We start from the raw sequence: 25,196 nt of genomic DNA on the forward strand, positions 1-25,196 counted from the left end.
TCTCTCTCTCTCTCTCTCTCTCTCTCTCTCTCTCTCTCTCTCTTTCTCTGTCTCTCTCTCTCTCTCTCTCTCTCTCTCTCTCTCTCTCTCTCTCTCTCTCTCTCTCTCTCTCTCTCTCTCTCTCTCTCTCTCTCTCTCTCTCTCTCTCTCTCTCTCTCTCTTTCTTTTTCTCTCAATTTCAATTCAATTCAATTGAAGGGTTTTATTGGCATGGGAAACGTATGTTTACATTGTCAAAGCAATTGAAATAAATAATAAACAAAAGTGAAATAGCATCTGGTCTGCTCCTGAGGTCTACGGCACTGCATCTCAGTGCTAGAGGCGTCAATATAGACCCTAGTTCAATTACAGGCTGTGTCACAACCAGCCTTGACTGGGAGTCCCATAGGGCGGTGCACAATTGGCCCAGTGACGTCGGGGTTAGTGTTTGGCCGGAGTAGGTCGTCATTGTAAATAATAATTTGTTCTTAACTGACCTGCCTAGTTAAATAAAGGTTGAAATGAAAACAATTGTAAAATAAATCAACCAAAAATGTACAGTAAACATTACACTCACAAAATGTCCAGAAGAATAAGTGAAAGGAGAGACCTAGTCAGCTGCACAACTGATGCCTTCAACTGAATGCCTTCAACTGAATGCCTTCAACTGAATGCCTTCAACTGAATGCCTTCAACTGAATGCCTTCAACTGAATGCCTTCAACTGAATGCCTTCAACTGAAATGTGTCTTCAACGCCTTCAACATTGAACCCAACCCCTCTGAATCAGAGGTGCCTTAATCAATATCTACGTCTGATCGGGTCCGGGCCTTCAACTCCGAGAATAAACACATTTCATTTCTGAAATGTCATATTATGTGCAAATAGTTGAAGTACAAAAGGGAAAATAAATCAACATAAATATGAGTTGTATTTACAACGGTGTTTGTTCTTCACTGGTTGCCCTTTTCTTGTGGCGACAGGTCACAAATCTTGCTGATGTGATGTCACACTGTGGTATCTCACCCAATTTGTTTTCGAATTGTTTGTGAGTTTGTGTAATCTGATTGAAATATGTGTCTCTAATATGGCAGGAGGTTAGGAAGTGCAGCTCAGTTTCCACCTCATTTTGTGGGCATTGTGCACAGCGGCATTTCTCAATAGCAAGGCTATACTCACCGAGTCTCTCTCGTTCACTCTCTCTCTGAACACAAGTCATTTAAAATTACATGGTGAGATTATACATATTTTAATAAAGTCGTCCATCATGATCTGAGCTGTTTGAAGGGAGTCCTACGGAGGGCGCCATCACACACTGAGCATACGATCACCACTCTCCCGACCACCCAGGTCCACACATAGCCCTGCAACACTTTCAGCACGTGGAGAGAGAGGGGAGGGACAACTCCACTGGCTCATGGTCTCGGTATAAATACCGTCAAAAGTCTCGTTCGCGTTGTAGTCGACACGACACACAGTATTGACAAAGGACGCAGACATCGGAGAGGTGAAACGGATTTATTACGCTCCGATTATCTGCTGTTTTCGATTATTCCTGTGTATGTGTGCTCTCTTCAAACAACGTGAGCTCTCTATAGCGAACTGTCCGTCAACTGACATCAATGAAGGAGAGAATATCTAGTCAGAAAGTATCTGTTCAGTCCGGGATGGATCCTAGTCAGATTGTGAAGTGTAAAATAGTTGTGGTCGGGGACAGTCAATGTGGGAAGACTGCTCTACTACACGTTTTTGCAAAGGATATCTTCCCAGAGGTGAGTTCAACGAATTGGTTGCTTGATAGCTAAATGTAACAAAAGTTTGTTATAACTAATTAATACCACTACTACTACTACTAATAATATTTGTTATTACTTGTCTATAATTATCTATGATTGTCTGTTTTTTCTTTAGAGTTACATGCCCACAGTGTTCGAGAATTACACGGCCAGTTTTGAAATAGAAACGAAAAGAATAGAGCTCAGCCTATGGGACACGTCAGGTAATGATCCATTTCATTTCTTTAATCTGTCGATGTTTGCCATAACTCTATGACCCAGGCTCCCCTATTATAATATTTAGTTTAGATGTATATAACCTGGGTAGATGTATATAACCTGTATATAACTTGGTAAATTTATATAACTTGGGTAAATTTATATAACCTGGGTAAATGTATATAACCTGGGTAGATGTATATAACCTGGGTAAATGTATATAACCTGGGTACAATTATATAACCTGGGTACAAGTATATAACCTGGGTACAAGTATATAACCTGGGTACAAGTATATAACCTGGGTAGATGTATATAACCAGGGTAGATGTATATAACCAGGGTAGATGTATATAACCTGGGTAAATGTATATAACCTGGGTAAATGTATATAACCTGGGTAAATGTATATAACCTGGGTTAATGTATATAACCTGGGTAAATGTATATAACCTGGGTAAATGTATATAACCGGGGTAAATGTATATAACCTGGGTAAATGTATATAACCTGGGTTAATGTATATAACCTGGGTAAATGTATATAACCTGGGTTAATGTATATAACCTGGGTAAATGTATATAACCGGGGTAAATGTATATAACCAAGTTCTGGGTAAATGTAGGATAAATGCTGTATTTATTGTTTGCCTTTGGTTCCCATGATGCCCATTGATCACAGTTGCTGTCCATTAGCCAATCAGTAAATGCAGCTGCCAGGCATGTCAGGACCTGTTGGTCTCACAGTGTGTGTGCAGCGTGTCATGGAGGAATACATCTGTTGACAGTGATGAATATTTCATTTTTAATGAAACCTAAATGATCTATTATTTATTATCAAGTTCTGGTTTGTTACATGCTTAGAAGAAGTCATGATGCTACTGTGGAATTGTAGGGATGGACCAGCTGGTTGAACCATTCAGACAGACACCACTGACCAAATGTTCTACCATGCTTCTCCACCCCTCCCCCTCAACAAAGACACCATGCAGCCAATCAGTAACAGTGAGAAGACTGTCCTCCCTCCAGACAATCTGCTATTTCTGTACCTGGTGCAGTTAGTCTTATACTGGCCTCTTCCAGTATACTGGTTTCTAGTGTTGAGGAGTTAACCTCATGGGATCTCCATCCATGCTGGAAGTGCTGGAAGTAATTATGTGTTGTAGCCCCACTCTCCCCCAGCCGGATCCCCAGCCCTCTCCCTTCAGTAGCCCCACTCTCCTCCAGCCGGATCCCCAGCCCTCTCCCTTCAGTAGCCCCACTCTCCTCCAGCCGGATCCCCAGCCCTCTCCCTTCAGTAGCCCCACTCTCCCTCAGCCGGATCCCCAGCCCTCTCCCTTCGTAGCCCCACTCTCCCTCAGCCGGATCCCCAGCCCTCTCCCTTCAGTAGCCCCACTCTCCCTCAGCCGGATCCCCAGCCCTCTCCCTTCAGTAGCCCCACTCTCCTCCAGCCGGATCCCCAGCCCTCTCCCTTCAGTAGCCCCACTCTCCCTCAGCCGGATCCCCAGCCCTCTCCCTTCAGTAGCCCCACTCTCCCTCAGCCGGATCCCCAGCCCTCTCCCTTCCGTAGCCCCACTCTCCCTCAGCCGGATCCCCAGCCCTCTCCCTTCAGTAGCCCCACTCTCCCTCAGCCGGATCCCCAGCCCTCTCCCTTCAGTAGCCCCACTCTCCCCCAGCCGGATCCCCAGCCCTCTCCCTTCAGTAGCCCCACTCTCCCTCAGCCGGATCCCCAGCCCTCTCCCTTCAGTAGCCCCCCTCCTCCGTAGCCCCACTCTCCCTCAGCCGGATCCCCAGCCCTCTCCCTTCAGTAGCCCCACTCTCCCTCAGCCGGATCCCCAGCCCTCTCCCTTCAGTAGCCCCACTCTCCCTCAGCCGGATCCCCAGCCCTCTCCCTTCAGTAGCCCCACTCTCCTCAGCCGGATCCCCAGCCCTCTCCCTTCAGTAGCCCCACTCTCCTCCAGCCGGATCCCCAGCCCTCTCCCTTCAGTAGCCCCACTCTCCCCAGCCGGATCCCCAGCCCTCTCCCTTCAGTAGCCCCACTCTCCCCAGCCGGATCCCCAGCCCTCTCCCTTCAGTAGCCCCACTCTCCTCCAGCCGGATCCCCAGCCCTCTCCCTTCAGTAGCCCCACTCTCCTCCAGCCGGATCCCCAGCCCTCTCCCTTCCGTAGCCCCACTCTCCTCCAGCCGGATCCCCAGCCCTCTCCCTTCAGTAGCCCCACTCTCCCCAGCCGGATCCCCAGCCCTCTCCCTTCCGTAGCCCCACTCTCCTCCAGCCGGATCCCCAGCCCTCTCCCTTCAGTAGCCCCACTCTCCTCCAGCCGGATCCCCAGCCCTCTCCCTTCAGTAGCCCCACTCTCCTCCAGCCGGATCCCCAGCCCTCTCCCTTCAGTAGCCCCACTCTCCTCCAGCCGGATCCCCAGCCCTCTCCCTTCCGTAGCCCCACTCTCCTCCAGCCGGATCCCCAGCCCTCTCCCTTCCGTAGCCCCACTCTCCTCCAGCCGGATCCCCAGCCCTCTCCCTTCCGTAGCCCCACTCTCCTCCAGCCCCAGCCCTCTCCTCCAGCCGGATCCCCAGCCCTCTCCCTTCCGTAGCCCCACTCTCCTCCAGCCGGATCCCCAGCCCTCTCCCTTCCGTAGCCCCACTCTCCCCAGCCGGATCCCCAGCCCTCTCCCTTCAGTAGCCCCACTCTCCCCAGCCGGATCCCCAGCCCTCTCCCTTCAGTAGCCCCACTCTCCCCCAGCCGGATCCCCAGCCCTCTCCCTTCAGTAGCCCCACTCTCCTCCAGCCGGATCCCCAGCCCTCTCCCTTCCGTAGCCCCACTCTCCTCCAGCCGGATCCCCAGCCCTCTCCCTTCCGTAGCCCCACTCTCCCCCAGCCGGATCCCCAGCCCTCTCCCTTCCGTAGCCCCACTCTCCTCCAGCCGGATCCCCAGCCCTCTCCCTTCCGTAGCCCCACTCTCCTCCAGCCGGATCCCCAGCCCTCTCCCTTCCGTAGCCCCACTCTCCTCCAGCCGGATCCCCAGCCCTCTCCCTTCCGTAGCCCCACTCTCCTCCAGCCGGATCCCCAGCCCTCTCCCTTCCGTAGCCCCACTCTCCTCCAGCCCTCTCCCTTCGGATCCCCAGCCCTCTCCCTTCCGTAGCCCCACTCTCCTCCAGCCGGATCCCCAGCCCTCTCCCTTCCGTAGCCCCACTCCTCCTCCCCAGCCCTCTCTCCCTTCCGTAGCCCCATCCCCAGCCCTCTCCCTTCCGTAGCCCCACTCTCCCCAGCCGGATCCCCAGCCCTCTCCCTTCCATTGTTCCCCAGCCGGATCCCCAGCCCTCTCCCTTCCATTGCTCCACATCCCCAGCCCTCTCCCTTCCATTGCTCCACACTCCCCTAGCCCTCTCCCTTCCATTGCTCCACACTCCCCAGCCCTCTCCCTTCCATTGCTCCACACTCCCGCCCTCTCCCTTCCATTGCTCCAGCCCTCTCCCTAGCCCTCTCCCTTCCATTGCTCCACACTCCCCAGCCCTCTCCCTTCCATTGCTCCCCCCAGCCTCCCCAGCCCTCTCCCTTTCTTTTGGCCCCAGCCCTCTCCCCCAGCCCAATCCCCAGCTAGCCCTCTCCCTGCTTTTTGCCCCACGTTCCCGTCAGCCCTCTCCCTGCATTTTGCCCCACTTTCCCTCAGCTCCAATCCCCAGCCCTCTCTTCCATTGCTTAAGCCCCAGGTCTCCAAACCTTTAGCCCTCTCCCTTATTGCTTCCCCCTCAGCTGTCCCCTGCCTAGGACTGTGCTTGTAACCTGGGGTGGTGGAGGTGGAGGTGGAGGTGGTAGTTCACAGCTGGGGCTCTGTTGTTCCAAGTGGGTCTGTTTATCTGTCCGGTTGGCTGTAGAGGGTCTGTTTGTCTGTCTGGTTGGCTGTAGAGGGACTGTCTGTCTGGTTGGCTGTAGAGGGTCTGTTTGTCTGTCTGGTTGGCTGTAGAGGGACTGTCTGTCTGGTTGGCTGTAGAGGGTCTGTTTATCTGTCTGGTTGGCTGTAGATGGACTGTCTGTCTGGTTGGCTGTAGAGGGACTGTCTGCCTGGTTGGCTGTAGAGGGACTGTCTGTCTGGTTGGCTGTAGAGGGACTGTCTGTCTGGTTGGCTGTAGAGGGTCTGTTTGTCTGTCCGGTTGGCTGTAGAGGGTCTGTTTGTCTGTCTGGTTGGCTGTAGAGGGTCTGTTTGTCTGTCTGGTTGGCTGTAGAAGAACTGTCTGTCTGGTTGGCTGTAGAGGGACTGTCTGTCTGGTTGGCTGTAGAGGGACTGTCTGCCTGGTTGGCTGTAGAGGGACTGTCTGTCTGGTTGGCTGTAGAGGGACTGTCTGTCTGGTTGGCTGTAGAGGGACTGTCTGTCTGGTTGGCTGTAGAGGGTCTGTTTGTCTGTCCGGTTGGCTGTAGAGGGACTGTCTGCCTGGTTGGCTGTAGAGGGACTGTCTGTCTGGTTGGCTGTAGAGGGACTGTCTGTCTGGTTGGCTGTAGAGGGTCTGTTTGTCTGTCCGGTTGGCTGTAGAGGGTCTGTTTGTCTGTCTGGTTGGCTGTAGAGGGTCTGTTTGTCTGTCTGGTTGGCTGTAGAGGGACTGTCTGTCTGGTTGGCTGTAGAGGGACTGTCTGTCTGGTTGGCTGTAGAGGGACTGTCTGTCTGGTTGGCTGTAGAGGGACTGTCTGCCTGGTTGGCTGTAGAGGGACTGTCTGCCTGGTTGGCTGTAGAGGGACTGTCTGTCTGGTTGGCTGTAGAGGGACTGTCTGTCTGGTTGGCTGTAGAGGGACTGTCTGTCTGGTTGGCTGTAGAGGGACTGTTTGTCTGTCCTGGTTGGCTGTAGAGGGACTGTCTGCCTGGTTGGCTGTAGAGGGACTGTCTGTCTGCCTGGTTGGCTGTAGAGGGACTGTTTGTCTGGTTGGCTGTAGAGGGACTGTCTGTCTGCCTGGTTGGCTGTAGAGGGACTGTCTGCCTGGTTGGCTGTAGAGGGACTGTCTGTCTGTCTGGTCTGGCTGTAGTGTAGAGGGACTGTCTGTCTGCCTGGTTGGCTGTAGAGAGACTGTCTGTCTGTCTGTATTGTAGAGGGACTGTCTGTCTGCATGTATTGTAGAGGGTCTGTCTGTCTGTCTGTCTGTCTGTCTGTCTGTCTGTCTGTCTGTCTGTCTGATTTCTGTCTGTCTGTCTGTCTTTCTTTCTTTCTTTCTTTCTCCTGATTTCTTCTCTAGGTCTCCTGAGCCTTTCCTAGGCACGACTCTGTGATTGGCTCAGCTTCAGTGGGCAAACAGAGAGCTGGTCTGAGGCTGTGTGTGTGTGTGGTGTGTGTGTTGTGTGTGTGTGTGTACTGCAGATCCTATGTATCCCCTAATGGGAACCCCTCTTTTATTCAGTAGGGCCTCTGAGCGACTGGCTTATCCCATGCCTCTATCCAGGCTTTAACAAGGTAGAGACACCTGAGCTCTGCTCATTACCAGGACTGAGCTGCACATTGATGGGCTCTGCCTCCCTGTCCGCTTTGTTTTCAAGCAGGAATAGAGGAAGGGAAGGAGCATAGCCAAACAGGAGTGGAGGTGTAGCAGACTAACACGAATTCTCACAGTAACAACGAAAAAGTAAGCTACTGGATATAGTATAGTACAGAACACAACCCAGTAATACAGTATAGTATAGAACACAACCCAGTAATATAGTATAGTATAGTATAGAACACAACCCAGTAATACAGTATAGTATAGAACACAACCCAGTAATACAGTATAGTATAGAACACAGCCCAGTAATACAGTATAGTATAGTATAGAACACAACCCATTAATACAGTATAGTATAGAACACAACCCATTAATACAGTATAGTATAGAACACAACCCAGTAGTACAGTATAGTATAGAGAACACAACCCAGTAATATAGTATAGTATAGAACACAACCCAGTAATACAGTATAGTATAGAACACAGCCCAGTAATACAGTATACTATAGAACACAACCCAGTCATACAGTATAGTATAGAACACAACCCAGTAATACAGTATAGTATAGAACACAACCCAGTAATACAGTATAGTATAGAACACAGCCCAGTAATACAGTATAGTATAGAACACAACCCAGTAATACAGTATAGTATAGAACACAACCCAGTAATACAGTATAGTATAGAACACAACCCAGTAATACAGTATAGTATAGAACACAACCCAGTAATACAGTATAGTATAGAACACAACCCAGTAATACAGTATAGTATAGAACACAACCCAGTAATACAGTATAGTATAGAACACAACCCAGTAATACAGTATAGTATAGAACACAACCCAGTAATACAGTATAGTATAGAACACAGCCCAGTAATACAGTATAGTATAGAACACAACCCAGTAATACAGTATAGTATAGAACACAACCCAGTAATACAGTATAGTATAGAACACAACCCAGTAATACAGTATAGTATAGAACACAGCCCAGTAATACAGTATAGTATAGAACACAACCCAGTAATACAGTATAGTATAGAACACAACCCAGTAATACAGTATAGTATAGAACACAACCCAGTAATACAGTATAGTATAGAACACAACCCAGTAATACAGTATAGTATAGAACACAACCCAGTAATACAGTATAGTATAGAACACAACCCAGTAATACAGTATAGTATAGAACACAACCCAGTAATACAGTATAGTATAGAACACAACCCAGTAACAGGCCTTTCACTCACATATGGATATAAAGCAGTGGTATTAAAAGTCAGGTTCATGACCCCTAGTGGGGGAATTGCAGTTGGGTCGACAAATAAAATTATTTTAAAAAATTAGAAGTACAAATTATTTTACTGCCTTGCTCAAGGGCAGAACGGCACATTTTTACACAAGCAACATTTTGTTTACTATCCCAATGCCTTAACCGCTAGGCTTCCTGCTGCCCTCCTAGAAAATGGACAGGCTTTAAAGTTGTGTCATTAGATATGTGGTGGGGGAAAATGGGTTCCCCAGAAATGATGGTGAAAAAATGGGGTCCCTGCGGAAAAGTTGAAATACCACTGACATAAAGCTATTGAACCCATATCAACTCACTATCCTAACTCTTAAATAAAGGGGCAGGCAGACAGCCAATCACCTTAGCAAACTGCCTCAGACACACATCTCCACTTTCAACATCCAAGGAGAGACGCAATGAAAGAAACGTTACAAAGAAACATTTCAACACCCTGTAGCCCAGCCGACAGGCCTCTAACCTTTAACCCTGAAGGTGAAGGAGCACACAGAGGACAAATGGGAGTTTATAAGTTCCCAGGACATTACCTTAATAACAAATGGGAGTTTATAAGTTCCCAGGACATTACCTTAATAACAAATGGGAGTTTATAAGTTCCCAGGACATTACCTTAATAACAAATGGGAGTTTATAAGTTCCCAGGACATTACCTTAATAACAAATGGGAGTTTATAAGTTCCCAGGACATTACCTTAATAACAAATGGGAGTTTATAAGTTCCCAGGACATTACCTTAATAACAAATGGGAGTTTATAAGTTCCCAGGACATTACCTTAATAACAAATGGGAGTTTATAAGTTCCCAGGACATTACCTTAATAACAAATGGGAGTTTATAAGTTCCCAGGACATTACCTTAATAACAAATGGGAGTTTATAAGTTCCCAGGACATTACCTTAATAACAAATGGGAGTTTATAACTTCCCAGGACATTACCTTAATAACAAATGGGAGTTTATAAGTTCACAGGACATTACCTTAATAACAAATGGGAGTTTATAATTTCCCAGGACATTACCTTAATAACAAATGGGAGTTTATAAGTTCCCAGGACATTACCTTAATAACGACCTCCATTTTATTGTTACCCCTGACTGACTGTCTGTGGTTCATTAACGGCATCACAGATAAACAGAGAACTAATGCGCCAGGGTCAGTCCACCACCACTTCGTACTGTAGGGAGTCCTGTGGGTCAGGGGTCAGGGGGATGTGGGTTCCTTCCTGGGAGGGTTAGGGGGATGTGGGTTCCTTCCTGGGAGGGGCATGGGGATGTGGGTTCCTTCCTGGGAGGGTTAGGGGATGTGGGTTCCTTCCCTGGGAGGGTTCCTTCCTGGGAGGGTTAGGGGATGTGGGTTCCTTCCTGGGATGTGGGTTAGGGGCAGGGGATGTGGGTTCCTTCCTGGGAGGGTTAGGGGATGTGGGTTCCTTCCTGGGAGGGTTAGGGGGATGTGGGTTCCTTCCTGGGAGGGTTCCTTCCTGGGAGGGTTAGGGGATGTGGGTTCCTTCCTGGGAGGGTTAGGGGATGTGGGTTCCTTCCTGGGAGGGTTCCTTCCTCGGAGGGGCAGGGGGATGTGGGTTCCTTCCTTGGAGGGTTAGGGGGATGTGGGTTCCTTCCTGGGAGGGTTAGGGGGATGTGGGTTCCTTCCTGGGAGGGTTAGGGGATGTGGGTTCCTTCCTGGGAGGGGCAGGGGAATGTGGGTTCCTTCCTCGGAGGGGCAGAGGGATGTGGGTTCCTTCCTGGAAGGGTTAGGGGGATGTGGGTTCCTTCCTGGGAGGGGCAGGGGGATGTGGGTTCCTTCCTGGGAGGGGCAGGGGGATGTGGGTTCCTTCCTGGGAGGGGCAGGGGGATGTGGGTTCCTTCCTGGGAGGGGCAGGGGGATGTGGGTTCCTTCCTGGGAGGGGCAGGGGGATGTGGGTTCCTTCCTGGGAGGGGCAGGGGGATGTGGGTTCCTTCCTGGGAGGGGCAGGGGGATGTGGGTTCCTTCCTGGGAGGGGCAGGGGGATGTGGGTTCCTTCCTGGGAGGGGCAGGGGGATGTGGGTTCCTTCCTCGGAGGGGCAGGGGGTTGTGCGTTTCAGTCTGGGAGGGTCCGGGGTCAAGGGGATGTGGATTCCTTCCTGGGAGGGTCAAATGATTGTGTGTTTCAGTTTGGAAGGTTTAGTGGGGGCTCCAGTTCCACAGATGCCTGAGTTCCTGCCCCCCTACTGCTCCCTGGCAAGACAAGAGGCAGAGGGAAACATATTGATTAGTTCTGGGGCTGCTGAGTTAGTTAGGGAGATTTCAAAGGGGGGAGGGAATCCCACAGCTGCTAACCTGCAGGCTCCTCCATATCAATCACATGCTGAGAAGAAGAGGGAGGATGGGGAGGAGGAGGACGGGGGATGAGGAGGGGTGCTAGATACCGGGGATAAAGCTAGAGCTGAGCTGGGCTTATCTGCAGGAGCCATTCTCCCCAGGGCCGGATTTGGGAGCACCTACCTCCAGGGGGCCTTTCCTGCGATTGAAAACATTTTGCCATGAGACAGAGAGAAAATGTTGCAGTTTTATCATGAGGCTAAGAGATACAGTATAGTATACTGTAAATGTTGCAGTTTTATCATGAGGTTAAGAGATACAGTATAGTATACTGTAAATGTTGCAGTTTTATCATGAGGCTAAGAGATACAGTATAGTATACTGTAAATGTTGCAGTTTTATCATGAGGCTAAGAGATACAGTATAGTATACTGTAAATGTTGCAGTTTTATCATGAGGCTAAGAGATACAGTATAGTATACTGTAAATGTTGCAGTTTTATCATGAGGTTAAGAGATACAGTATAGTATACTGTAAATGTTGCAGTTTTATCATGAGGTTAAGAGATACAGTATAGTATACTGTAAATGTTGCAGTTTTATCATGAGGTTAAGAGATACAGTATAGTATACTGTAAATGTTGCAGTTTTATCATGAGGCTAAGAGATACAGTATAGTATACTGTAAATGTTGCAGTTTTATCATGAGGTTAAGAGATACAGTATAGTATACTGTAAATGTTACAGTTTTACCATGAGGCTAAGAGATACAGTATAGTATACTGTAAATGTTGCAGTTTTATCATGAGGCTAAGAGATACAGTATAGTATACTGTAAATGTTGCAGTTTTACCATGAGGCTAAGAGATACAGTATAGTATACTGTAAATGTTGCAGTTTTATCATGAGGTTAAGAGATACAGTATAGTATACTGTAAATGTTGCAGTTTTATCATGAGGTTAAGAGATACAGTATAGTATACTGTAAATGTTGCAGTTTTATCATGAGGCTAAGAGATACAGTATAGTATACTGTAAATGTTGCAGTTTTATCATGAGGCTAAGAGATACAGTATAGTATACTGTAAATGTTGCAGTTTTATCATGAGGTTAAGAGATACAGTATAGTATACTGTAAATGTTGCAGTTTTATCATGAGGCTAAGAGATACAGTATAGTATACTGTAAATGTTGCAGTTTTATCATGAGGTTAAGAGATACAGTATAGTATACTGTAAATGTTGCAGTTTTATCATGAGGCTAAGAGATACAGTATAGTATACTGTAAATGTTGCAGTTTTATCATGAGGCTAAGAGATACAGTATAGTATACTGTAAATGTTGCAGTTTTATCATGAGGCTAAGAGATACAGTATAGTATACTGTAAATGTTGCAGTTTTATCATGAGGCTAAGAGATACAGTATAGTATACTGTAAATGTTGCAGTTTTATCATGAGGCTAAGAGATACAGTATAGTATACTGTAAATGTTGCAGTTTTATCATGAGGCTAAGAGATACAGTATAGTATACTGTAAATGTTGCAGTTTTATCATGAGGCTAAGAGATACAGTATAGTATACTGTAAATGTTGCAGTTTTATCATGAGGTTAAGAGATACAGTATAGTATACTGTAAATGTTGCAGTTTTATCATGAGGCTAAGAGATACAGTATAGTATACTGTAAATGTTGCAGTTTTATCATGAGGCTAAGAGATACAGTATAGTATACTGTAAATGTTGCAGTTTTATCATGAGGTTAAGAGATACAGTATAGTATACTGTAAATGTTGCAGTTTTATCATGAGGTTAAGAGATACAGTATAGTATACTGTAAATGTTGCAGTTTTCAAGTGAATTTCCTGCAATTCTACACATTTTGCCACGACTTCTGTCATGTTCACATGTTATTTGAGGGGCCCCGACCTCCAGCGTTGGGGATCCCCTTGAGGTAGGGGGACCCAGGGCACGTGCCCTGCGTGCCTGTTCGTAAATCTGTCCCTCATTCTCCCCCATTGGTCTATTGACCCATCTGGGAGGTTTAGAGGAAGTTGTCCTCAAGGTGTTTGTTGCTTTGTACCTGATGCATCGATTCAGGTGTGACTTATTTCAACAATATTACCTCTTCATTTTCTAAACGAATACAATGGGAGACTATTTAGAAATGAAGGGAAATCAAAGAGCCTCAGCGCCAGCTGGTTGCCGTCCTGTCTCCTCCCTCTCTCCCTGCCTCCACACACGCCTCCCGCATGACTTCTGTGTGATTCAGCGGCTGAGACAGGATGATGGATTGACTACTATCGCGTTTGTTGACACTGTTGTAGGCCGGGCCGTGCTCCGTGCACGTTGAACGCTTTGAGCCAGCCTATAGGAGGGAGACAGCAGCTGGTTCAACTCGGCACAAAGAGGCCAGTGACACTCAGAGAGACAACCGTCAGGGTGATTGACCTTTCAGACGTTACACAGGCACCATTGACATTCCTCCACTAACTTGAATGCAAAGCATCTATTCTGAATCTCAACCTGGATCCTGTGTGTCTCTGCAGTCAGTTGTTCAGGGCCTGCTTCCTGTCCACTCTGGCTTCCAGACAGCTGAGATGGGCTCTGCTTTAGCTCCCAGGCCTTCCCTTCTACAGACCACGGTCAGCAGCCAGCCTTTGTTGCATCGGATCAATTTCTGGAGCTCGGCGAATTGGAGCCGCATGTTTCACATTCCGGGGACGAAAGGTTGCTACTTGCTACTGAACAAAGAGCTCTTTTGTAAACGTTGAGATCTTTCGGCAAACTTAAGAAGAGCGGTGCATATTTCCGTTGTTAACGTTGTTAGCCTGAAAGAAAACTCAATCAAATTAGTTTTTGCATGTCTGCATGCCTTAGATCAGCTGTACTGTATACTCATTTACACTGTGTGATCTGGGTAACTGAATCATATAGACTGTGTGATCTGGGTAACTGAATCATATAGACTGTGTGACCTGGGTAACTGAATCATATAGACTGATCTGGGTAACTGAATCATATAGACTGTGTGATCTGGGTAACTGAATCATATAGACTGTGTGATCTGGGTAACTGAATCATATAGACTGTGATCTGGGTAACTGAATCTAGACTGTGTGATCTGGGTAACTGAATCATATAGACTGTGTGACCTGGGTAACTGAATCATATAGACTGTGTGATCTGGGTAACTGAATCATATAGACTGTGCGATCTGGGTAATGAATCATATAGACTGTGTGATCTGGGTAACTGAATCATATAGACTGTGCGATCTGGGTAACTGAATATAGACTGTGTGATCTGGGTAACTGAATCATATAGACTGTGTGATCTGGGTAACTGAATCATATAGACTGTGTGACCTGGGTAACTGAATCATATAGACTGTGTGACCTGGGTAACTGAATCATATAGACTGTGTGACCTGGGTAACTGAATCATATAGACTGTGTGACCTGGGTAACTGAATCATATAGACTCTGTAACCTGGGTAACTGAATCATATAGACTGTGTGACCTGGGTAACTGAATCATATAGACTGTGTGACCTGGGTAACTGAATCATATAGACTGTGTGACCTGGGTAACTGAATCATATAGACTGTGTGACCTGGGTAACTGAATCATATAGACTGTGTGACCTGGGTAACTGAATCATATAGACTGTGTGACCTGGGTAACTGAATCATATAGACTGTGTGACCTGGGTAACTGAATCATATAGACTGTGTGACCTGGGTAACTGAATCATATAGACTGTGTGACCTGGGAAACTGAATCATATAGACTGTGTGACCTGGGTAACTGAATCATATAGACTGTGTGACCTGGGTAACTGAATCATATAGACTGTGTGACCTGGGTAACTGAATCATATAGACTGTGTGACCTGGGTAACTGAATCATATAGACTGTGTGACCTGGGTAACTGAATCATATAGACTGTGTGACCTGGGTAACTGAATCATATAGACTGTGTGACCTGGGTAACTGAATCATATAGACTGTGTGGCCTGGGTAACTCCAATATAAGGTACTGTGTATCATTCAGAACTCAGATTGTCTTAAACTCTCTTTCTCTCTCTCTCTCTCTCTCTCTCTCTCTCTCTCTCTCTCTCTCTCTCCCTCTCTCCCTCTCTCTCTTTCTCTCTGTTGTTCTTCACCTCTCATATTGAAACACTCTCTCTGCATTAGGGCTCTCTCTTTTTCTCTCTGGCATCTCTGAGGTTCTGGGATTCAGAGGTCTGAAACAGCTTGCATTGGGGTTTTTTCAGTGGTCTGGCATGCTTGAGGTTGATGGGATTCAGAGGTCTGGCTGCAGGATTTGGTGTTGTTGGGATTCAGTGGTCTGGCAGCAGGACTAACTGTGGAATGAATGGTTCAGATGGAGCTGAACTGTTGTGGTACACACAGGGCTCCACTCAGCTGTCAGCTCAGCTGGCACCCTATTCCCTATGAAGTGCACTCAGCAAATGGGGTGCCATTTGGGATGCACACTAAGACTTAGAGCTCTGTGGTCAGGCCTCTCTTTCTGCCTCGTCTGTCACTCTGAGGGCTGAAGAGAGAGACAGGGAGCATGTGTCAGCAGCTGCCTACTCCCCCAATGTGTCTGTTTGTCTGTCTGTGTGTCTGTCTGTGAGAGATATTGAAAAATAGAGATTAAGGGTGCAAGAGAAAAGGAGAGAGGCAGAGAAGGAGAGAGAGAGAGAAGGAGAGAGAGAAGAGAACAAAAGAGTCAGAACAGTGGGTGGGTGTCTTCCTTCCTCTCAGATTAAAATGTCCTGAGGGGAACAAGGACGGAGCAGAAACTAATGAGGTGATAGTCAACAGGACTTTGTCCACTGTGGAACTTCTCTCTCTCTCTCTCTGTGTGTGTGTGTGTGTGTGTGTGTGTGTGTGTGTGTGTGTGTGTGTGTGTGTGTGTGTGTGTGTGTGTGTGTGTGTGTGTGTGTGTGCGTGCGTGCGTGCGTGCGTGCGTGCGTGCGTGCGTGCGTGCGTGCGTGCGTGCGTGCGTGCGTGCGCGTGCGCTGCGTACTATCAGCTGGGTACCAGGAGCACCATGTCCGCCGCACAGTGGTTCAGATCCAGCTGGGATGAAACAGACACATAGCAGCATCCTCCTATAACACTTCCATAAGGGAGAAACAGCTATTTATGGCTGAGGAAAACCCAAATACACTCCACTGGGATAGCCACAAACTTATTGTGAGGTTTTGAATCGGTCTTCTATAGAACTACTAACAGCATGACCCTTAGCAGCAACCCCATCCTCTATAAAATAACATTGAAAATTGCCCCTAGATTTCCTGTGGAGGGAGGGGAGGGTTTGTCAGTATTCTGAATGTTGCCCCCAAATTTCCTGTGGAGGGAGTGTTTGTCAGTATTCTGAATGTTGCCCCCAGATTTCCTGTGGAGGAGGGTTTGTCAGTATTCTGATGTTGCCCCAGGGAGGGAGGTTTGTCACTATTCTGGAGGGAGGGGAGGGTTTGTCTGAATGTCTGGATGTGGTTGTGTGTCACTTAGTGATTATAGGACTTATAGGACACTAAATATGTGAAACATATCCTTCTGCGTTCTCTCCGTTGAGGACTGAGCAGCAAGCTACCCCATCCTCAACATCCTCTAACTGATCCTTACCCCCATCCTCAACATCCTCTAACTGATCCTTACCCCCATCCTCAACATCCTCTAACTGATCCTTACCCCCATCCTCAACATCCCCATCCATCCTCAACATCCTCTAACTGATCCTTACCCCCATCCTCAACATCCTCTAACTGATCCTTACCCCCATCCTCAACATCCTCTAACTGATCCTTACCCCATCCTCAACATCCTCTAACTGATCCTTACCCCCATCCTCAACATCCTCTAACATCCTTACCCCTATCCCAAAATAATCTAACTGATCCTTACCCCCATCCTCAACATCCTCTAACTGATCCTTACCCCCATCCTCAACATCCTCTAACTGATCCTTACCCCCATCCTCAACATCCTCTAACTGATCCTTACCCCCATCCTCAACATCCTCTAACTGATCCTTACCCCCATCCTCAACATCCTCTAACTGATCCTTACCCCCATCCTCAACATCCTCTAACTGATCCTTACCCCCATCCTCAACATCCTCTAACTGATCCTTACCCCATCCTCAACATCCTCTAACTGATCCTTACCCCCATCCTCAACATCCTCTAACTGATCCTTACCCCTATCCTCAAAATAATCTAACTGATCCTTACCCCCATCCTCAACATCCTCTAACTGATCCTTACCCCCATCCTCAACATCCTCTAACTGATCCTTACCCCCATCCTCAACATCCTCTAACTGATCCTTACCCCCATCCTCAACATCCCTCTGATCCTTACCCCCATCCTCAACATCCTCTAACTGATCCTTATCCTCAACATCCTCAACCCCCATCAACATCCTCTAACTGATCCTTACCCCCATCCTCAACCTCCATCCTCATCCTCAACATCCTCTAACTGATCCTTACCCCCATCCTCAACATCCTCTAACTGATCCTTACCCCATCCTCAACATCCTCTAACTGATCCTTACCCCCATCCTCAACATCCTCTAACTGATCCTTACCCCATCCTCAACATCCTCTAACTAATCCTCCTCAACATCCTCTAACTGATCCCCCCATCCTCAACATCCTCTAACTGATCCTTACCCCATCCTCAACATCCCTAACTGAACATCCATCTAACTGATCCTTACCCCCATCCTCAACATCCTCTAACTGATCCTTACCCCCATCCCCATCCTCAACATCCTCTAACTGATCCTTACCCCCATCCTCAACATCCTCAAACCCCCATCCATCCTCTAACTGATCCTTACCCCCATCCTCAACATCCTCTAACTGATCCTTACCCCCATCCTCAACATCCTCTAACTGATCCTTACCCCCATCCTCAACATCCTCTAATCCTCTAACTGATCCTTACCCCATCCTCAACATCCTCTAACTGATCCTTACCCCCATCCTCAACATCCTCTAACTGATCCTTACCCCCATCCTCAACATCCTCTAACTGATCCTTACCCCCATCCTCAACATCCTCTAACTGATCCTTACCCCCATCCTCAACATCCTCTAACTGATCCTTACCCCATCCTCAACACCTCTAACTGATCCTTACCCCATCCTCAACATCCTCTAACTGATCCTTACCCCCATCCTCAACATCCTCTAACTGATCCTTACCCCCATCCTCAACATCCTCTAACTGATCCTTACCCCCATCCTCAACATCCTCTAACTGATCCTTACCCCCATCCTCAACATCCTCTAACTGATCCTTACCCCCATCCTCAACATCCTCTAACTGATCCTTACCCCCATCCTCAACATCCTCTAACTGATCCTTACCCCCATCCTCAACATCCTCTAACTGATCCTTATCCCCCATCCTACCCCCATCCTCAACATCCTCTAACTGATCCTTACCCCCATCCTCAACATCCTCTAACTGATCCTTACCCCCATCCTCAACATCCTCTAACTGATCCTTACCCCCATCCTCAACATCCTCTAACTGATCCTTACCCCCATCCTCAACATCCTCTAACTGATCCTTATCCCCATCCTCAACATCCAACCACAGTGTTTTTATGATCAGCCCTCTTACGGACAGCTTTGCAGTAGCTATAGAGAGAAACCCTGGCCTGGGTGGGTCTGAAATGACACAATATTCCCTATATCGTGCACTTATATAGAGCACTCTGGTCAAAAGTAGTGCACAATATAGGGAATAGGGTGTGTGGCAGGGCAGGAGGACGATGAATGGATGTTGATCCAGCTTCTTCCAGATACTGCATTCCTTCCTGTGTGCGGGTGTGTGTGTGTGGTGGCTTCCTCTGGGCTTGTGGAAAAGACCTCCCAAGAGTCCCAGCCACTTTAGACATGAAAAACTAAATTCCCCAGATTCTTTGGCAGTGGGGCTTTGTTACATGTGGGTAGCCCTTTAGTTTCCACAGCTGCTCACGTGCCCCGGTCGCTCACCTTGATGTAAGCCTAAACCCCTCACCACTAAGCTGTTACAGAGATAGGGGAGGAGGGAGGGAGAGAGGGATGAAGGGAGGTTGGGATGGAGAGGGTGAAAGAGAGAGGCGTTTTCCTACACATGGTCTCAGTTTAAGGTGTTGGCATGGTTTTCTAGGTTTCTGCTTTCTCTGGAACTCTGGTCTGTCTCGAGAGAAGTAACTTCGTCCTCAAACACAACGTATTGCTGCAGTCAGCATAACGTTTGCATCTCTACTGTTGATGTTCTTCCAGTGTGTATTATCTCGATGCTAATGACTGTGTCCTGCGCTGTTCAGAAATGGTCTCTCGTCACCAAAACATCTTCATCTCTATCACTATTGGATTTCCTGTGTGACTTTGAGGCAAAATCTGTCAATATCTGGTTTGGACAGGTTTGGTTGGCTCATAGGATGCTCAATGTATCCATGTGTGTTTTTTCACTCTCTCTCAATCTCTTACATCCACAGCTGGAGTGTTAGTTCTCTGTGTATTGTGTGAGTTGTAGTTCTCTGTGTATTGTGTGAGTTGTAGTTCTATGTGTATTGTGTGGGTTGTAATTCTCTGTGTATTGTGTGAGTTGTAGTTCTATGTGTATTATGTGAGTTGTAGTTCTATGTGTATTGTTTGAGTTGTAGTTCTATGTGTATTGTGTGAGTTGTAGTTCTATGTGTATTGTGTGGGTTGTAATTCTCTGTGTATTGTGTGAGTTGTAGTTCTATGTGTATTATGTGAGTTGTAGTTCTATGTGTATTGTGTGAGTTGTAGTTCTATGTGTATTGTGTGAGTTGTAGTTCTATGTGTATTGTTTGAGTTGTAGTTCTCTGTGTATTGTGTGAGTTGTAGTTCTATGTGTATTGTTTGAGTTGTAGTTCTCTGTGTATTGTGTGAGTTGTAGTTCTATGTGTATTGTTTGAGTTGTAGTTCTATGTGTATTGTGTGAGTTGTAGTTCTCTGTGTATTGTTTGAGTTGTAGTTCTATGTGTATTGTGTGAGTTGTAGTTCTCTGTGTATTGTGTGAGTTGTAGTTCTATGTGTATTATTTGAGTTGTAGTTCTCTGTGTATTGTGTGAGTTGTAGTTCTATGTGTATTATGTGAGTTGTAGTTCTATGTGTATTATGTGAGTTGTAGTTCTATGTGTATTGTTTGAGTTGTAGTTCTATGTGTATTATGTGAGTTGTAGTTCTATGTGTATTGTTTGAGTTGTAGTTCTATGTGTATTGTTTGAGTTGTAATTCTCTGTGTATTGTGTGAGTTGTAGTTCTCTGTGTATTGTGTGAGTTGTAGTTCTCTGTGTATTGTGTGAGTTGTAGTTCTGTGTATTATTTGAGTTGTAGTTCTCTGTGTATTGTGTGAGTTGTAGTTCTATGTGTATTATGTGAGTTGTAGTTCTCTGTGTGTTGTGTGAGTTGTAGTTCTCTGTGTATTGTGTGAGTTGTAGTTCTATGTGTATTGTGTGAGTTGTAGTTCTCTGTGTATTGTGTGAGTTGTAGTTCTGTGTATTATTTGAGTTGTAGTTCTCTGTGTATTGTGTGAGTTGTAGTTCTCTGTGTATTGTGTGAGTTGTAGTTCTCTGTGTATTGTGTGAGTTGTTGTTCTATGTGTATTATGTGAGTTGTAGTTCTCTGTGTGTTGTGTGAGTTGTAGTTCTCTGTGTATTGTGTGAGTTGTAGTTCTCTGTGTATTGTGTGAGTTGTAGTTCTCTGTGTATTGTGTGAGTTGTAGTTCTGTGTATTATTTGAGTTGTAGTTCTCTGTGTATTGTGTGAGTTGTAGTTCTCTGTGTATTGTGTGAGTTGTAGTTCTCTGTGTATTGTGTGAGTTGTTGTTGTCCGTGTGCTGACCTGTGCTTTGTTCTGTTGTTTCAGGGTCTCCATACTACGACAACGTGAGGCCTCTCTCCTACCCAGACTCAGACGCTGTCCTTATCTGTTTTGACGTCAGCCGTCCTGACACACTTGACAGCGTAATAAAGAAGGTGTGTACCACAGGAGGTTGGTGGCACCTTAATTGGGGAGGGAAGGCTCGTGATAATGGTTGGAGTGGAATCAGTGGAATGGTATCAAATACATCAAACATATGGTTTCCATGGTTTCCAGGTGTTTGATACCATTCTATTGGCTCAGTTCCAGACATTATTATGGTCCGTCCTCCACTTGTGTGTACCTACCATTAGTCAACCTCTACAGCCTGTAGAATATGGACCTTCATGTGTTTTTCTTTTACCTCACTTGAAAGAAACTACATGTCCAGTTTTCATTCAATGAATTCATTTTAATATCCTTTTCACTTGACCTCCCCAGAACGCTTTCCCAGTCATTTCCAGTTTTTCCCAGTAATTTCCTGTTTTTTCCACTTAGCCCACTTAAACATCTAGAGAGTTGAAGTACAGACAGAGGTCGTCATGGGTTAGGGGGCATTAGGGTGAGAGGAGGGCAGGGAAAGGGAGTGCTTTTAGTGTCCTCTGATGTGACTCTGCTATAGAAGAAAAAAACATGAGAAGGTTCCGTTCCAAAACAGAGTTCCTTCCTTCCTCTTGGCCAGTTCAAACAATCACCTGTCTGTACAACACTGAACATGATCCCTCAATGTCCAGCCAGCCAGCCAGCCAGCCAAGCCATGTCATCAGCCAGCCAGCCAGTCAGTCAGTCAGCCAGTCAGCCAGCCAGCCAGTCAGCCAGCCAGCCAGCCAGTCCAGCCAGTCAGCCAGCCAGCCAGCCAGTCAGCCAGTCAGCCAGCCAGTCAGCCAGCCAGCCAGCCAGCCAGTCAGTCAGCCAGCCAGCCAGCCAGCCAGCCAGCCAGTCAGCCAGTCAGCCAGCCAGTCAGCCAGTCTCAGCCTTGTTCTCAGCCAGCCAGCCAGCCAGCCAGTCAGTCAGCCAGTCAGCCAGTCAGTCAGCCAGTCAGCCAGTCAGCCAGTCAGCCAGCCAGCCAGTCAGCCAGTCAGCCAGCCAGCCAGTCAGCCAGCCAGTCAGCCAGCCAGTCAGCCAGTCAGTCAGCCAGCCAGTCAGTCAGCCAGCCAGTCAGTCAGTCAGCCAGCCAGCCAGTCAGCCAGTCAGCCAAACACTCCTTGTTCTCCAGACTGCATTAGTAGCAGATTATATCCAGTGATTAAAGGCCATTGATCCCAGAGTGTTTATTGTGTTTGAGAGGAAACGTGAAGGATTATCTCTGGCCTTAAAGCCTCCGATACTGCATTCCTTCCTGGGTTTAACGCCGTGTGATGCGGCATGGGGACTGGAAACAGGAAGTGCCTTTGTCCTTCAGAAGGAGAGGGCTCAGGTTCTGTCTGAAAAAAAGTGTACAAGCCGTCCAATACTTGATACCTCCAGTCCTTGATTCCTCAATTACTCTCGCTCAAAATCCATTGGAGGAGAGGCTCCGAGGTCCCTCCTCTTGTACCTCCTCCTCCAATGAGCTTTGAGAGGGAGGCGAGGAATCAAGGACAGGAGGAGGCAAGTATTTGATGGCTAGTCTGGACTAGCTCCCATTCTGTCTGGTCCTGTCCTCCCAGTCTCAATGACTTTCTCTGTCCTCCACAGTGGAAAGGGGAGATCCAGGAGTTCTGTCCCAACACCAAGATGCTCCTGGTGGGCTGCAAATCGGACCTGCGCACCGACCTCTCCACGCTGGTGGAGCTGTCCAATCACAGACAGATGCCTGTGTCATATGATCAGGTACGGTGGTTGTAGAGTGCATTTTCTTCAGATTTTTGGGTCAATTCCATTTCAATTCAGTCAATTCAGGAAGTAAACTGAAATTCCAATTCCAATGCGTTTTCTTTCTACAGGGTTCCAACATGGCCAAACAGATCTCAGCCCCCTACATCGAGTGCTCAGCCCAACAGTCAGAGAACAGCGTCAGGGACATTTTCCACGTGGCCACCTTGGCCTGCGTCAACAAGAACAACAAGAACGTCAAACGCAACAAATCTACCAGAGGCAACAAAAGGATCTCGCACATGCCCACTAGGCCCGACCTCGCGGCGGTAGCGTCAGACCTGCGGAAGGACAAAGCAAAGAGTTGCTGTGTCATGTGACCTGGTGGGCAGGGTCCCGACCCTCGGGAGTGGATTTGCAGGCTGGGATTGAAGCATGCAGTGAGGACAGGGGTTAAAGGTCAGAGCATAGTGCATTTTGGAACATTAGAGGGTGAGGCCCTTCCCTTCCTGCACTTTAAAGCCCTTGGCCTGCTGTCCTGGGGTGGAGTTTTGTATATGCGTCATACAATGTAAATGTAGATGAAATCCACCATATCAATGACAACACAATAGTCTTTCAGTGTAGCCTGTCTATCTACCATCCATCTCCCTTACAAATCTTTTACCAGAAGAGGAAGCTATCTCTGCTTTGGGCCAATTAGCTGCCTTCCTTCCGGCGGCTTCACGGGAGGTAGTAACACTGTTTCCTCTTAGAGCTGGACGAGGAAGTGGTCATGGCCTTTCACAGGAAATTACCATTTCCACAGGAAGTGATGTCACGTAGGAAAAGTTGAACGAGTCCCGGACGTTTTTCTAAGGACTTCAGAAAGGATGTCCACGCTGTACATGATGATTGGCTCACCCCCGTCTGTACAGCTGACTCCATCACCATGAGAGACTGCAGCGGTGCACTCTGGAACGCTGAAGACGAGCGGCCATCTTGCACTGGATCAAAGACCTGGAAGTGACATGACACAGGGCACGCAGCACATCCCTGTGGTTTCCATCAGCTTGTTTGTTTCTCTTCCCCCTTCTTGTGGTTGCAAGTCAAGTGTTTCCTGACCTAATAGTCCCGTTGTTCCAGTCATGTCTTTCCTGTATTTTGTAGAATTTACTGTAAGCCCATATCATTTAAACCAATGACCGTTGACATCCTAGGACTTCTGATCTGTTTGGCGTAATGATAGACAGGGTATTGTGATGCTGAACAGTTTATGGACATGTCCTTTCAGCTATGCAACACCTTCTGCTCTCAGCAAGGGAGGGGAATGAAATAAACAAATGAAGCATGACTTTGGTTGAAGGACGTTGTTCACTGGATATGTCTAAAGTATAAATGCACTTTTTAAAGATCAAGGCTTCGCTAAAAAGCGCCATAAATTCTGGTATATTCCAATGCCTTTATTAAACTCGCAATGCTTTTCAAATGTTTTCAGAACAGCTTCTCCTAGAAAAGTGTCATCAGCTAGCCTGCTAATGCTATCTGTTTCAGAACAGCTTCTCCTAGAGCAGTATCATCAGCTAGCCTGCTAATGCTATCTGTTTCAGAACAGCTTCTCCTAGAGCAGTATCATCAGCTAGCCTGCTAATGCTATCTGTTTCAGAACAGCTTCTCCTAGAGCAGTATCATCAGCTAGCCTGCTAATGCTATCTGTTTCAGAACAGCTTCTCCTAGAGCAGTATCATCAGCTAGCCTGCTAGTGCTATCTGTTTCAGAACAGCTTCTCCTAGAGCAGTATCACCAGCTAGCCTGCTAATGCTATCTGTTTCAGAACAGCTTCTCCTAGAGCAGTATCATCAGCTAGCCTGCTAATGCTATCTGTTTCAGAAATGAATGAAAAGAAAGAAACGGTTGTTTGTTGTGTAAAGTGTTTTGTCATTAGGTCATCCTCCCCCTTTTTTAATGTAACTGTTATGTCTGTGTCCCATTGTTGTTGCTACAATATTTATTGAATTATATATTTTCCCTTTCAAATAAAAGCAAAATTATGAAAAAAAAAACAGAATTAATTATTTTTTTCATCACATTGCATGTGTAACGGATGTGAAACGGCTAGCTTAGTTAGCGGTGTTCGCGCTAAATAGCGTTTCAATCGGTGACGTCACTTGCTCTGAGAACTTGAAGTAGTAGTTCCCCTTGCTCAGCAAGGGCCGTGGCTTTTGTGGAGCGATGGGTAACGATTCTTCGTGGGTGACTGTTGTTGAGGTGTGCAGAGGGTCCCTGGTTCGCACCCGGGTATGGGCGAGGGACGGTGTAAAGTTATACTGTTACACATGACATGTTTAAAATGTAATTCAGTTCCACAGACAAAGAACTGTGTCTCGTTGGCTGTTCTTGACTTTGCCCCTGTAGGCATGTTATACATACATTTAATTGATGTCGCAAAACAAACTTCTGGTAGAAATATAT

General features: G+C 47.0%; 1 protein-coding gene and 2 long non-coding RNA genes across 3 annotated transcripts; 2 read left to right on the forward strand and 1 right to left on the reverse strand.

Moving 5' to 3' along the window:
• Nucleotides 1-1,441: 1,441 nt before the first annotated feature.
• LOC118381461 (rho-related GTP-binding protein RhoE-like) lies at nucleotides 1,442-24,777 on the forward strand. The gene is made up of 5 exons (XM_052505286.1): nucleotides 1,442-1,750; nucleotides 1,890-1,977; nucleotides 20,958-21,067; nucleotides 22,629-22,763; nucleotides 22,877-24,777. The coding sequence occupies exons 1-5, from the start codon at nucleotides 1,601-1,603 to the stop codon at nucleotides 23,123-23,125; spliced, it is 732 nt and encodes a 243-aa protein (XP_052361246.1). The 5' UTR covers nucleotides 1,442-1,600; the 3' UTR covers nucleotides 23,126-24,777.
• LOC127921698 (uncharacterized) lies at nucleotides 11,118-12,936 on the forward strand. The gene is made up of 4 exons (XR_008109360.1): nucleotides 11,118-11,553; nucleotides 12,054-12,153; nucleotides 12,304-12,653; nucleotides 12,704-12,936. It is a non-coding gene; the product is annotated as an uncharacterized LOC127921698 (long non-coding RNA).
• LOC127921697 (uncharacterized) lies at nucleotides 14,381-15,127 on the reverse strand. The gene is made up of 3 exons (XR_008109359.1): nucleotides 14,845-15,127; nucleotides 14,535-14,813; nucleotides 14,381-14,503 (listed from the first exon to the last, which is right to left on the reverse strand). It is a non-coding gene; the product is annotated as an uncharacterized LOC127921697 (long non-coding RNA).
• Nucleotides 24,778-25,196: the final 419 nt, after the last annotated feature.

The sequence above is a fragment of the Oncorhynchus keta genome, unplaced genomic scaffold (assembly GCF_023373465.1).
Source record: "Oncorhynchus keta strain PuntledgeMale-10-30-2019 unplaced genomic scaffold, Oket_V2 Un_contig_23186_pilon_pilon, whole genome shotgun sequence".
NCBI lineage: Eukaryota > Metazoa > Chordata > Actinopteri > Salmoniformes > Salmonidae > Oncorhynchus > Oncorhynchus keta.

Coding starts and splice junctions, on each gene's coding strand:
- LOC118381461 (XM_052505286.1), top strand. CDS start 1,601: ATGAAGGAGAGAATATCTAGTCAGAAAGTATCTGTTCAGTCCGGGATG. Junction 1,751..1,889: donor CAAAGGATATCTTCCCAGAG/GTGAGTTCAACG, acceptor TTTTTTCTTTAG/AGTTACATGCCCACAGTGTT. Junction 1,978..20,957: donor CAGCCTATGGGACACGTCAG/GTAATGATCCAT, acceptor CTGTTGTTTCAG/GGTCTCCATACTACGACAAC.